Genomic DNA, 14880 nt, shown 5'->3' with positions numbered 1-14880 from the left:
TTTTCTTTTTTTTCTTTTTTCTTTTTCTTTTCTTTCTTTTTTTTTTTTTTTACACCTCAAGCACCTTCTGTCCTTTTCAATCACATAATGAGGTCCTGCTCCAGAGAGAAAATTGCTAAGGGGGTACTAAAGAAGCTGATTCTGCAGTACTTACTTAAAGGGAGTACTTCTGTAGAAATTTTGGGTGTAGGAAAACTCTTTCATTGGTAGATGAATAAAGTGGTGCTAACTTGTTCCAATTGCTACTGTAATTTGTTCTTTTTTTAGTTAATAGTATTTCTTGAGCAGAAAATGTTTCTTCAATCCTAACATGATGTTCTCACATAAGTTTTATGTTGAGACACCAAGTAGAATGCAGAGATAAAAATTCAGCTCCCTCATCTACACAGAATTTCTGTGTGCGGACAAATCATTCATCTCTGTGTACCTCTGTACTTAAATTATAAAATGCGGATAACAGTAATCATGCTTGGTGACTTTTCTGTCCAGTCAGTTTAGATTTTGCACTCTTCAGTACAGTGACTGCTTGTTTGTTTGTTTGTTTTTGCATCTGTAGAATACGTTATAGAGTAGAGGTATGATTTCAGTTTAATTTCTGGTATGCTGTCATGATAAAGGCAGCAGGAGGAAAACAATGATTCAGAACTAAATATAGTATCCACTTGCATTTACACAGTCATGGAACTTTATGGACACTGCACAGGGAAATAGGAGAGCAGAACATTGCCCAGCAGGTATTAGTTCTTTAATCTAATTCTGCATTGGGATGTTCTGCTTAATATTTCTTCAGGATTTCAGTCTTCATAGATATTTCCCCAAATATTTCCCCAATCTAAAGACCAAATTATTCTTGCAGAACTTCATGTTAGATTTCAGGTCTAATATGCTGTTCCTTGTGCAGCTCCAGAAATAGAGCCGATGTTAGACAGAAGCTGGCTGTATGGATTAGAGAGTAGAGCTTTGACCTTAAGGCTAAACCCAGTCTTCTCTTCCATGGAGATTCCTTTGCCAAGAATGGGTGGCAAGGAGGAAGTAGTTATGTAGTCTTTGCATGGCATGGAGCTACAGGCCATGTGGCTTTTTTGTACATAAGCTGGCTGTAAATGGTGTTGGTCAAAAGCGTGAGAAGGAGGAACAGATGGAGAGTTTTGCAGACTGTCAGGATAGGATTGGTATTTTCTTGTGGACTGCAGAGATTTGGTGGGCCAAGTTTTCTTGTCCTAGCCCCTAAGTTTCTGCATTTGTATCATACAGAAATGGGTCTTCAAGGGTGAAATAGTGAGTTGGCACTGAAAACTAGGCTGCTCTGTAGCAATTGGAGACACAGATAAACAATGACTAGAGTAAATTGTCTTAAACTGAGTCAGGTTGATGCTGTCACCCAGAGAATTTGTTCTGTGCAGTCACACTGTTCCTCTGCCTCTGTTGTGTTGGCATTGATGATTCTTACAGTGAGACAGGTGAAGGAACTGGCATGGTTGAAAACTAACACAGCAAAAGCCTGCATACCAGTTCCCTCATCCAGTTCGGCCCATGGATGTCTGTCTGATGGTGTCAATGTGTAAGAGAGCACAAGAAAGGTTGCCCAGTATGGCCAAGGGTGATTTTTGCCTTCCTTTAGACTGGTGTAAGTTGCAGCCCAAACTGGTAGGCACCGAAGTGGATTTGTTACGGTGGGAATTGCACTGTTTTTGTTGTAATTTGCATTACTCTTCTTTGGTTGCTACAGTTCATGTAGATTCCATATCACTGTGAATTAAGATTCTGTTCACCTATGTTTGTCTTCCTTCTTGTTTTCCTCATGAGAGTGGTGTGCTTTAGTCTGTGCTAACAAGCTACTAATACCAAGTCATTTTTTTTTTTTTGTAGATAAAATATCGAGAACAGGGTGAACAGTTCAGGTCAGCCTTTCAATGGGATGTGAGGTCTAGAGACATTGAAGCAGCATATAAAGCCCAACAACTGGCCAGCCAGGTAAGAAATATCCCTGAAATCTCCAAGCCTTTAGCCTGCAGGAGAGCAAGGACTTGACGGTCATGATTGTTAGGGTTTTACTCACAACATTCCAATGCTAACAAAGACATTACTTCTCATTTGGCTGAACTATTTATGGCAATGTAGCTTGATTGTAGCTTAGGACGGAAGAATCAGAAGATGGGAAAGGAATAGCATACCTATACAGCTAGCAATTTAGACTGCTGCATGTACAGACATACTCAACATGTCTCTTCTCTACTGACACTGAAGCTTCACAACAAGTGGTCTGATTCCCGGGGAGAATTATTTGAGTCTTACTCCAGGATCCCAGATCCTGACATCTTGATGTCAGTTCTTGGAATATAAACTCAGCCCTGGCATTCCGAAAGTATGTGGAGTGTAGGCCTTGTGCTGTATGTCATCAGAGGGTAAATTTACTCTTCCACAGCACTGTGTGTTCCCATTTCTTTGTGTCAGACCACCTATTTGCTTTTTGAAACAAGGGTACAGATCGGTAGTTATTTAATTTTTGTATTTTGTATTAATTTTGTATTAATTTTGTAGAATGCTTACTATGCTGCCTATGAGGGGGGAACTTCGTGGTACTCAGGAAGCATCCCAGATCCTCAGATGGTGAGGGTAACTCAGGCACAGAAGACTCTGAATGATGTAAGTGCACGTTTGAAATACCTTTATTTTCATGGGCTATCATAATCTGAAGACGTAAGAGTGCATCAAACCCAAATCTTTACTAAAATGTTACCAAAACATACTGATATATCTACTTCCATCATTAACACTATTTAGCCATGTGAGCAGTTAGTCAGATAACAAAGTTATTGCCTATCCTGGAGATCCTACATTTCTGTATTTATGTAATTGAGATGCGCTTCAGCTACTGAGAAATGGTATCTGAGCTGACCTTGATTATGTCCTTATCTAGCATGCAGCGCTGTTTCCCTCGGTAGTGCAGAACTCATGATGGAAATGTCTTATTTTCCACAGTGTAGACCTTTCATTGACTGCCTTTCCCTTACTGGTGAAAATCAATTCTGAATTGTGACTGTCTCTGTCCATAAAATATCTTAGTGACCTAATCAACATAGCAAATTAACACTGAATAATAGATATGAATGGGGAACCTTTTCTTTTGTATGTAGGAAATATTTCTACCTAACTAAACTTAACTTATGTGGTATATGCTCTTTAATTTGTCTACTTTTAAATAAATTGATGCATATTTTTGGGAAACAGAGGAATTACATTAAACTACAGTGGGTTCTTTTGTAACAAAACCCAGAAATGTTAATTTTCCAGTTCCAATATACAGAAGAATATGAGCCACGGAGAGGCAAAGGCAGCTTTCCTGCTATGATCACTCCAGGTTACCAGGTTGCTAAGAGAGCTACTCAACTAAGCAGTAATGTAAGTGTTATTTTTTTTTTAATTGTATATTAGACATCCTGAAGGTGGAGGATTCTGGGTTTAGGCAATTCCCTTTAGACAGTAGGTTCTATGATGAACCTCCAAAGTGAGAAAACTGGAACATGATGCAAGAAACACGATTAGCAAACTACTTGCTTTGGAACACAATCATATACGATAAATGACAATACAGTCATTTTCTGAAAGATGAAGCAACCATATTACAATGTGAATAAGATCATGAACCACTCTATAATGTTTACTTCATTACTTTAATTTTCATTTGATGGCTTAATTAGTCTTTTTTTAATTTATATTTTAATTTTTTTTTTTACATCTTCTGATCACTCCCGCTCTCTTGATTATATGAAATTAAATACTGGTAACATTAAACTTAATTCATTTACAAGCTACTTTAAACCATATATGCACACAAAATTGTCTCTCTATAAAAATAACAATTCAACTGAACAAGATCTAGTAAAAAATAATCCTGTACAAATGGTTTTATAATATTGCATTTATTTCTACAACACTGTCTGCATTGTTGCTGCAGTATGATCTTAGTACTTCGAGCTGTTCTTGGAATATTTTAATCAAATGCATGGCTCACATAAATCTCCCGCATTCACTTTAAGGAAATTGAGACTTAAGTATGCCAATAGCTTCAGCCAACAGTGGGGAATGTCATGTCTGCTGTTGCTCATTTTCTCTCGAAGCTTTCTTAGAGAAAACAGGTATTTGTTACTCATTGTTTGTAATATGTATCTTACATATGTTTTCTCCCCCAGGTAGAATATAAGCGGGGACATGAAGAGAGAGTTTCAAAGTTCACCTCTGTTGTAGATACTCCAGATATACTTCATGCAAAAGTTGCAGGACAGCTTTCAAGTGATGTAAGTGAAACAAAAGAAAATAGGTTGACCCATTTTTGACTATGAAAGAGAAACTTTGGACATCTATACATCACTGGCAAATATAAACATAAATAAAATTTAGTACTAGAAATGTACATATCTTAAAATACACTTGATACATTTCACCATTAAGTGTTTAGTACCTCTAGATGTAAAAACCATGTTCATTTCTAGGCTGTTACGGGATTAGCTGACTGTCAGAGCTGACGGCAGAGAACCAGTCTGCTCTACATCCAGCAACTGGGTGCCATGCAAGCTGAAGAAGGAAACTGTCTGACTAATATAAATAGAGCAGGCATCTCGCAGGCAATTTTAGTATTTTCCTTAAACAACTGTGATCCATCCTACACACTGAATGAGACACAGAGGTTCTGCAGAAGATATATGATCACATAGTTAAAGACTACATTGTAAAACATGCACACAAAGAGGTTAGACCCAGATTGTGTGGTTCATCTTCCTTTTGGCAATTGACAGACATTGAATGCCTGACTTTGCAACTTTAAGGATTGATTATGTGTGTAATCAAGATACATTTGTCTGATCTAATTGCTTCTGAGCTGTCTTGTTTCTTTTCTTTTTCTTTTTACAGCTGAAATACACTGAAGACTTTGAAGAACGGAGAGGAAAAGGCAGCTTTCCTGCTATGATCACTCCATCTTATCAAATTGCCAAGAGAGCAAATGAATTAGCCAGTGATGTAAGTGTCCAAAGCAGTCTCTTTTTGGAAATAAGAGAATAAATTCTCTCACAAAGTTTGGATTAAAATCTTTACTGGCAGAAATTTCATTATCATGGTGGAGTTACAGCAGCAGCACATGTTATAAACAGATTTTCAAGTGATTTTCTATTGAAGGAAGAAAGTTGACTTTTATGCAGAAAGAGAAAACCTGGCATTTTATTTGTGAATAAACACTGTGGATTTTTGTGACTAAAATTAATTGTGTTTTCTCACTGGAGAGTGAAAGTAAAGCTCTTTTAACTGGAGAAAATAACATATTGGGATAACTCAGTGGAAGTGAATTTAAAACATTATTAAGGGTCACCAAGGAGAATGAGAAGAGATCTGTAATTTTGAAGGCAAAAGCAACTTACTAAGGAACTTATTCTAAAACATTTAAATGCCTTAAAGTTTGCCTTTGATCTGTGGAAGACCCTTCATTTTTTTCAGCAAAGATATACATTGATTAAAAGACCGTATCAGATTATAGGTACTACTTTTACTTCAGCAACAGCGATGCAACTCTTGGTCCAAATTTGCAGGTTGATTTCGTACAATTTCCTTGATCACTGGTGAGATCACTGTATTTCAGAAACATGTCACTTTATTAATGGCATGCATGTGACCTTGTGGCAGATTAGGTAGGAAGAAGTGCTCTGTGGTAACCATGAATTTATTTTACAATCTTTTTTTTTTTTTTAACCTGCTGAAACATCAGGGATTAGCCACTGACAATCAGAGGTTACTGAATACACTGAACTAATGGTATAGGTTAAAATGGCAATTTCCACGTTTTCATGTTGCTAGCGTATTAAAAAGTACACCACTACTTTTGTTTTTATATCTTCAAATAGCATATTTGACTTCTGTAGATTGGTGGCTATGGGACTTTTAACAATATTTTATCAACATGTGTGTGCCATTTATTGTTTTTTTTGTCTTGTTGTTGTTGTCTGCATTTATTGTTGTTTTTTTTTTTTTTATCTGCATTTTTTGTTGTTGTTATCAGCATCTGTGTACCAGACTAAACTCATCCAGATGATTCTTTTCATTTTCCTTTTTTTTTTTTTAGGTGAAGTATCATCAACAATATGAAAACGAGATCAAGGGAAAAGCCAGCCATTCAGCTGGAACAGATGTTAATTTTGCAAGAGAAAATGTAGATCAATATGACCAGGTATGCATCATCCAGGAGATCCCATGCTGATGTTGATCATTACTATGGCCGATTGCTCAAGACTTTAGAAATGGCAGTGGGACCCATTTTCACTTTGCTTTCCTGTATAAGAAAGCAAGGTCTCAAAGGAAAAGATGATTGCAGTAACATCATGCTATGAATGTGTAATATATTTGGCATTGACACTTACAATATGGGACTGCAAGGTGCATGGTCCGTAAGGTATTGGGTTACGGTAGGGTAAGGTAAAACTTACTGTGGCAAATTTTATCTGTGTACATGTATGCAGTGGACATTTCTATCGTGATGTTTTTATGTATCACACTGAAATATGTTTACATGTGGAAACATTCCCATGCTGTTAGAAAGTAAATGAAAGAAAATGTAAAATCAGCTAGGAGAAAATATGAAAGGGTCATGAAATGATAGAAGGTTAGTAGGTAGTTAAGCGTGTTTTCCCTGCCAATATTTTGAGAAATCTTTGAGAAAAGCTTTGCGGTTCTGAATATGTGCAGGTGGCACCGAAGGTCATACAAGTGCTTAGTTTTTGGCTCTTCTATCAAAGTGGTACTGTAAGCCTGACAAATTGTAGTTGTATATATGTGGAATCAAATAGGCTTTATTTCTGTTTTGGTCTGTGGCATTCTTCTTGGTTTTGTTTCATTTTTTAAGGGAATATAATTATTTTTGTGGTCTCCCAAAAATCATCCAAAGTTCTATCCCAGTTAAGTTAGGCTTGTCCCGGGGAAATAGTACAGCTAAAATAGAACTGAATAGGAAAAGGAATTTGAAAAGAATTGAATAGTGTTTTTGTATAAACAAAACAATGCGGTTAGTTTAGGTTTGTCATCCTAGTTCCTCATGAAACCCATATCCTTTGGAGAAATTAAGGAACAAGAAATGCATTGTTCTAAGACATATGGAACTTTATTCACTGCCTCTATCCAAACCTACATCTTGTGTGAAAAGCAAACCATAGTTAAAGAATATGAATTTAGAATATGTAGCAATCGAGCCTTCAATTAGTTTCTATCTTTTGAGCTACTACAAGTTTTAGCAAGAATAAACAAATAAAATGAGTTTGAAAAAGTGCTAATTGCATCTTCAAGCATTGGAATGCTTCTATCTTTAGAATTAATTTAAGTCTTTTTTTCTTTGAAAGTATCTTTGAAACTTCAGTCACAGACTTCAAATTTAATTTGAGTTTTAATCTTCATAGGTTGGATTCTGATATTTTTATTCAAATAAAAGAGAGCCACTGAAATTAATGGATCTTTCTGAGTGAAGTGTGATTTAATATGGGTAAACGGATTAGAATTCTAGCTTTCAAGATCATGAGAGTACATCATATGTTATATAAATATATAAACACACATATGCATATATATATATATGATGAGGCAATTTAAAGAATCTTACTGTAAAATACCTGTGTTCTGAACACCTGTTTTGTTCATTTTTAAAAATCTTACGAGTGGCTATAATTAATTATCTGGACCTTTAAAAATACTGTTTTGGAATATGAGTGATATTAGAAATAATGTAAAAATGTATATGAGGAAAGTACAAGGAAAAAGAAAATTACAAGTTAGCCTGGAAAATTCAGGCTTGTGAATGACATTTTAAAAGACTAACTCAGCAGATTAGTCAGGGATATTTTTTATTTTCTATGCCTGTTTATAGAATAATTTAGATGAAATAACTGTAATTATGTTATATTGTTTGCAAACTTATGACATATCATATCATGTGACATTGATGTTGCACAAAATGACCTACAATGGATTGTTTTGTATTGAGAAGCCACAAGAGAGATACCCTAAATATTTATAGTCATTTCTATCTATGCTGTACTCTCCATGACATTTTTTTGACATGTCACACTGTATTTTTCACTTAAGTTGGCTCTTTACTACAAAGGAATTAAGAGAGAAGACACATTACATTATACCTTACTTGTTTGTATACTTGCCATATTCTTCCCGGATCTGGAAATCTTTGGGGTGGTTATTTGCATTGCCATACTAAAAAAGCTCCAATATTTTGTTATTAAATCTTCAAAAGGCTTTTCAAATGGGCAAACTTATTTATAGTTTTAATAGTATTAATTCCAGAATATATATATTTTAACTCAAACAAATTGAATTCTGTTAGCTTGTTTCCTAAGGAGTTTACCACTAAAATATCAAGGTGTTTGTGCTTCATTAATGAATCCCTCTTCAAAATATATCACTACACTAGAAATATGTTATGGTTCGGTCAATTATGGTGTGAGGAATGGCCATGATGAGGTCAAGAGACGTCTGTCAGGTCACCACCCTAAATTTGAAAAGTTTAAGCAAGTCTTCTGGCTGCTCAAGCCATTTTATATTCTTCTAGTTTTTCAGGCAAGCATATATTTACAAAGACAGGGGCTAGCAAATATCATCTCTATAAGAGTTAGGGTAAAATTAGAAGAATGTATGTCATTGTACACTTGAATGCCATATTGAACCTTAGGTAATTGCTACCTTTTGTTGTTGTTGTTGTTTTGTTGTGTTTTTTTTTTTCAGTGCACATAAATAATTTTACAGGCACAGTTAATTTAATAGGTGATTTTATTTTTAAAGTTGGTCATTCTATTCTATTTTTTGTTTAAAATAAAGAAAAAGTAATGAATTTTCCTGCTAACAAGGACTATGATGTTTTGTGAAATTACTCATGACCCCACCTGGTCATGTATGATGAGTAAACACCTTGAATTTTCTTCAGGATTATATGGATGAATATGAAGAACGCAGAGGGAAAGGAAGCTTTCCTGCTATGATCACTCCAGCTTATCAAAATGCCAAGAAAGCAAATGAATTGGCAAGTGATGTAAGTATGAAACCTGAATCAATACAATTCATAAACAATTAAAAACATCAGTTTGTTAGAGCAGTGCCTAGAAGGAAAATGCTAAAATTACACTTGAGAAGTAAACAACAATGACATTTCACTGCATTGCTGGGAACTGGGTGGCTCAGGGGATTAATAATATCCATTAATAGAAGGGGACACAGCTCCAGCTTGCATGAGGGAGGAGGTGGATGTAGCAACTAATGGGGATCCCTACTGTTAGGTTAACCCTCCTGGCAAATCTGCACTTGTATTATTAATGAAACCTTCAACTGCCTTAATCATCCTCTGGACTACTGTGGTATTCCCAGTAGTGAATAAATGGGGGATGAATGAGCTGAACTGGTTTTGATATTTTGATGTGTATCATGCCTCTAGCGCAAAGCAAGTCATACGGAGGGAAAGAAACTATAGAGTGTGACATTGTCACCTCATAAGGCTGAGGTTATTTCTAGGCTGGTGATTTTTAGTTTTGGGTGGTAAGCTGAAGAATTGGCAAGAAAGGTGGAGATGTGTGATTCTTGCCATGCAGCCCACTGATTAAAGAGCCTCAGTCGTGCTTAAGGACGCTATTTGTAGCAGTGACAAAAATGAGGTCACTACCCTGTGGCTGCTGTGAAAAGTTCCTGTTAGTGACAAACTTTGTAGTGTGGACACCTGTCCCCTCTGGGTCTATCTGAGCTGATGGGCTCAATCTGTTTTTTGGGGAGCTCACAGATAGTTGAGTCTTTCAGCTTGCGCTAGCCTGAACCAGACACTAGCAGTAAACTAAAGGGAAAGAATCGATGTTACTTGAGTTTACGACTGAGAGAATATAAACCCCCCGATACCTTCTGTTACTAGTTCCCCTTCTGTTACTAGATCATAACTTCATAAATTCTGTTTTATTATCAGAGCAGAAATAAGAAAAGTGTTATCCCAGCTCATAAAGTCTGTCTAAATAGCAATAGTGAAAATGTAGACATCTATTTTATGATTGCTCTTCTTTTCAGATAAAATACAAGAAAGATCTTTCCAAGATGAAAGGTGCAGCTCACTTCCACTCTCTAACAGCTGAAGACAACCTAGTCCTTAAACAAGCCCAAAGTGCTAACAAGCTTGTCAGTGAGGTAAGGGGTTGAATTGATCTATGGACTGGTGTGAGACGTAGCTCACACCATACAAACACTTGTGTCTGATGGATAAGGACTACAAGTGTAAACAGCTGCTGTTTTTATTGTCTCTCGTTTAACAAATATAGTCTGTGTTTAGCACAGTAGCTGCAGAATAAGGTGCAAGAACAGATCTCCAAGTGCTGTTATCTGGCCCTGCCCATGATGGTGAATTATACCAGGAGAGCACTTCTAATTCTGGTCACGTGGAGAATAGAAATCTAAGAAAACTCTGGACAGTGCTCTTAATGTGCTGTGAGGTTATAGACATAAATGCTTAAGGATGACTTGGCAATATATATTACAGTGTTTCAAAGAATGTTCTAATGATAATTAAAAAATAATACCAACAGAGCCAAAATTTGTACCATTCTGTTAATGCAGATTTCTGTTTTCTTCCATGATGTAAAAGACTGACTTACTCATAACACATTCTTCTTCTACTTGGCAAAGGAAGATTACTAGGGAACTCTCAGTAGATTCTGAGTTGTTAATTTATTTATATTGTCATATCAGCTATAAAACTATTAATAAATGTGAGTTTCTAGAGCTTCCCCTTGGCAGTTTAAAAACTTATACGCTTGAGATGTCAAAGAATAAAATCTTCAATAATGAAAAACCCCTGGAAGTAGGACTAGAAGGGGCCTCCTGGGCCAGTGATTCCTGACTTCTGCTGTTTTGGCACAGTATTGTATAAACCTCTTCTTTTAATTTCAAGCCTGCATTTATTCCTGTCCATTTTATTACTGTTGTGTTTTGTGCCAACATTGCCCTTTAGTTCAAAAAGTTCATCCCCCTGCATGATTACCTTGCTGAGATGTTTACAGATAGATATCATTTTCTGTCTGCCTTTCTTTTACCAGACTAAGCACACCAAATTCTTCTCTCACAGTCTTTCACTGCAGCTGTTACAGGCTGAGTGCATGTTCCTTAAACAGGAATGTCTGTAAGAGTACGTAAGTTCCTGATGAGGTCTTGCTGGAACATGGTACATAGCACACGCACTTCCCAGTGCCTGCTGAAAAATCTCTTCTTGCTCCTGCCTTGGACTTTTTAATGGCTGAATTACTTTGGCATCTTGCCGTTTTCCTGTGATCAGCCAACATATGAACAATTTTCTTGTTCTCAGCCTTTCCAGGTGATGAGTTCTTATAGCTGATTTTTTTCTGTGGCTAGTCTGTATGTATGTTAACCTCTGCACTGCTGAATTTAGTCCCATTTCTATTGCTCCAGTTTTTAAGTCCTTTTAATATGCCCCTGAACATCCCTACTTTGGAGCAAAGGAACTTAATGAAAATATTAATCCAGTAGTCTTTAAAATCACTCTGAAGAATTATGCTAGTAAATTTCCTCCTGTTCAGTCCTTCCTGTTGAAAACCACACACACACTGCTTTTTGTGCTTTCATTTGGTTCACACCCACCTTAAAATCCCATCAGATGCCTGTTTTTGCTAATGTTTTTCCACATGGCACAGTCTCATACACTTTGCTGAGGTTCAAGTGAATAAAAGTGATTGCATTTCTTTTGCCTATAAAAAGAGAACTGAGTTACATGAAATTCATCTCCATAATAATTTTCATTGTATGCCATCTGGTAAGAGACATGTATCAAAATGTCTGAACAGTGGGCCTGGCTAATAAAGAGTGTGGAGGAACTTGATAGAGCAAGTTAATGTGTTGCCATAACTTTTCCTTGTGTATTTTTGTCACCAAGGTGGAGTATAAGAAGGATCTTGGAAACAACAGTGGCTACAGCATTAACTACTGTGATACTCCGCAATTCAAGAATGTGAGCAAGATCTCAAAATACACCAGTGATGTAAGTTTTCAGTGCCTCTTGTGGTTTGTTTAAAGCTTACCCTGGTAGCTGCTGGAATTGCAAGTCATCTATATGTGTGTTTCAGATAAGTGTGCTCTGGGAAAGATTATAGCTGATTTGTCTCTTAGGCTAAATAACCCCAGCTCCCTCAGCCTCTCTTCATAGGAGAGGTGTTCCCTCTGATCATCTTCATGGTTCTCCTCTGGACCTGATCTAACAGGTCCATGTCCTTCTTGTACTGGGAGCCCCAAAGCTGAACGTAGCGCTTCAGTCTCACAAGAGCAGAGTAGAGGGGGAGAATCATCCCCCTCAGTTTGCTGGCCAGGCATTTTTTTAATGCAGCCGAAGATATATTCCAGGCTCCAAGTGCACATTGCTGGCTCATGTTGAGTTTTTCGTTTTCCGTTTCTTGACGGGAAAGGCAGGCAGGAGTTATTTTACCAGGGTTAATGTCAGAGAGGAACACGTTTCATGTGTGAAAGTAATCAATATAAATAGTGATACTGCTTGTATCTCATTATACTGAAATATAATTTTGCTTTAAACTGCTTGCTCCCATTGTCTGAAATCCAGGGGGAGTAAATCTTATGTCATACAGATGAGATGGTAGGGTAGTTAATTTATCTTGTTGTTGAATTCCCAGCTTTGGACTTGGTGAAAGGTGCACCCAAACAGACCATTTTTAGTAGATGATTCATTTGTTAATGTACAAGTCATGCTTCCTTGCAACTTTATTCTATTTCTGATGAAATAACATGCAGCCATAGTGTTGAAATATCCCCTTTATGTGGCATCCAGGTGGTCTGAAGAATATATGAATAACATCTTTTAAATTAGGAAATTCACAGTGTTCTAAGCTTTAATTTTTAAAGTACTGAGGTTGTTTGGGAACTTGTGGGTTTTTGTAGTAGTGCAACACTAGTATACCACAGCTATAATAATTTGTTTCACTGCCGTAACACATAGAAATGCATGGAAAAACTAAATATATTTTGTCAGAGTATTTATGCTTTTTTTTTTTTTTGGTACAGCTTAAATACAGAGAAACCTACCAGAACCAAATGAAAGGTCATTATATAGGTATTGGTATGGATAAACGAATGTTGCATGCCATGAAAGTTGGCAACTTGGCAAGCAATGTAAGTCTTTTTTAATCATACTTGTAGAGTTGTTGCTTTCTTTAATTTTTTTTCCATAATTAAACTGACAGGAAACTTTAGATCATATTGTACTGAGGATCTGAAGGCTAGATATGTTGGGAAGAGAGGAAATTCTGGAAACCCTTTTACACTGATTTATACCTCACTGTGTGCTAAAATAAGCAAATTCAGTGATCTGGCAACATACTGAGCTCCTTCAGTTTTCTTTGACACCAGTAGGATGCTGAAGGTTGCTTGCTACCCTCCCTCAGGGTCAGACCTTTGGTGAAAAAAAAAGCAGTCTTTAATGAAGATTTCTGGATTCCAATTTAATTTACTGGGTTAGTCAAGAAGCTATTTCATTACATACTATTCCTTCAAGTACATTATTTACAAATCTGTAAGAAGCTTGAGAACTAAGTAGAAAGATAAAAGAGATGTGTCATAGGTGGAAGTTAAGTTAATGCTCCCACTGTTGGCACTGGATTAATTGAGGAGCTGAAAAAGAATCAATTAGTGGCTAAACTATGCAAATAATTTCATTTTCTTTGTCACTCACGACATTGAAATTACTTTGTTTCCTGCATTTAATATTAATATTATTGTTTCTCCTTTCCTCTTGACTGATAATTATTCAAACAAATGACAGCCTAAAAAAAAAAAATGATTTTTTTTTTTTGTTCTCCCTGTGTTTCAGATAGCCTATAAATCTGATTACAAACATGACGGCGTTGACTACAATTACCCAGCTACTCTCACTCCTTCGTATCAGACAACAAGGAAGTTGGTCCCTTTGAAAGATGTAAATAATTTTATGTTTTTCTTTTTCCTTGCCTTGCATGGCTCATCATCGCTCTGTAGGAGAGATTGTGATGGATTGCATGTGTCAAATGATGATTTAATCACGGAAGCAAACAGCCATTGATAAAAAAAGTTAAAGTGCAAGGAGTTAAGAGGGCTCAGGGGAATAGAAAGTGCTGCCACCACCTGGCGTTGGTTTCAGCTGAGCACAGTGGGGTAAAATGAATTAGTTCTGCCCCATCCCTAGTCTGTTAACTTCTCACCATCCTGGACAGAGTCAACAGCAGCATCAAACACTGAGAGGACAGGGAGACTGAAATAGACTTCCCCCCTTTTGTGAATTTCCCCAAGACAGGTGTTTGTCTCTGAAGGGAAACTAATGGGCTACATAACCTTCTTTATGCCACTGGTTGGTGTGAGAGAGGTACGCACTGTGCTTGGATTTGAGATTCTGGTGAAACAATGTGAATAAATTTGTGTACTGCTGTGGCTATACATGCTCTGCAGATAAAGGGAGGAGATCAGACTTTAGAGGATACCATACTTTCACCTCACAAGCAGTAAAGTCTTGGTTTATCTTATTTAGCATTAAGAACCTAACCTGTGTCTTACTTAAGACCACAGTCACAGGGCATTATTCGTGAAAATTGTCAGGAAGAGAGCAGCACCTCTACGGGGCATTTCAGATTGCTTAAGGCGTATATAACTGTTGAAAACGCAAGAAACCAAGGGCAAGATGCCTTACAGAGGCCATCAACATTGTATGAGATGTATCTGGGCCTCAATATTTCTTCCAAGAAAAGGATGATAGCATGAAGACATAGAATTAAGAGCCCTGACATCTTTGAGGAAGTATTTGATAAACTTCAAATATAA

General features: G+C 36.8%; 1 protein-coding gene across 1 annotated transcript in view; it reads left to right on the top strand.

Annotated features, from left to right (window-relative positions):
* Window positions 1-14880, top strand: part of NRAP (nebulin related anchoring protein) — a 56357-nt gene that overhangs the window by 8578 nt on the left and 32899 nt on the right. The window contains exons 5-15 of the mRNA XM_083844215.1: window positions 1870-1974; window positions 2542-2646; window positions 3295-3402; window positions 4194-4298; window positions 4912-5019; window positions 6113-6217; window positions 8969-9073; window positions 10087-10203; window positions 11960-12064; window positions 13096-13203; window positions 13901-14005. Coding sequence (XP_083700341.1) covers window positions 1870-1974; window positions 2542-2646; window positions 3295-3402; window positions 4194-4298; window positions 4912-5019; window positions 6113-6217; window positions 8969-9073; window positions 10087-10203; window positions 11960-12064; window positions 13096-13203; window positions 13901-14005 — 1176 coding nt within the window. The remainder of the gene's footprint in view (window positions 1-1869; window positions 1975-2541; window positions 2647-3294; window positions 3403-4193; window positions 4299-4911; window positions 5020-6112; window positions 6218-8968; window positions 9074-10086; window positions 10204-11959; window positions 12065-13095; window positions 13204-13900; window positions 14006-14880) is intronic.

The sequence above is a fragment of the Anser anser genome (genome assembly GCF_964211835.1).
Source record: "Anser anser genome assembly, chromosome: 7".
Lineage (NCBI taxonomy): Eukaryota > Metazoa > Chordata > Aves > Anseriformes > Anatidae > Anser > Anser anser.
Note: the sequence above shows the minus strand (reverse complement) of the source record. Positions and strands in the feature narration are given on the sequence as shown.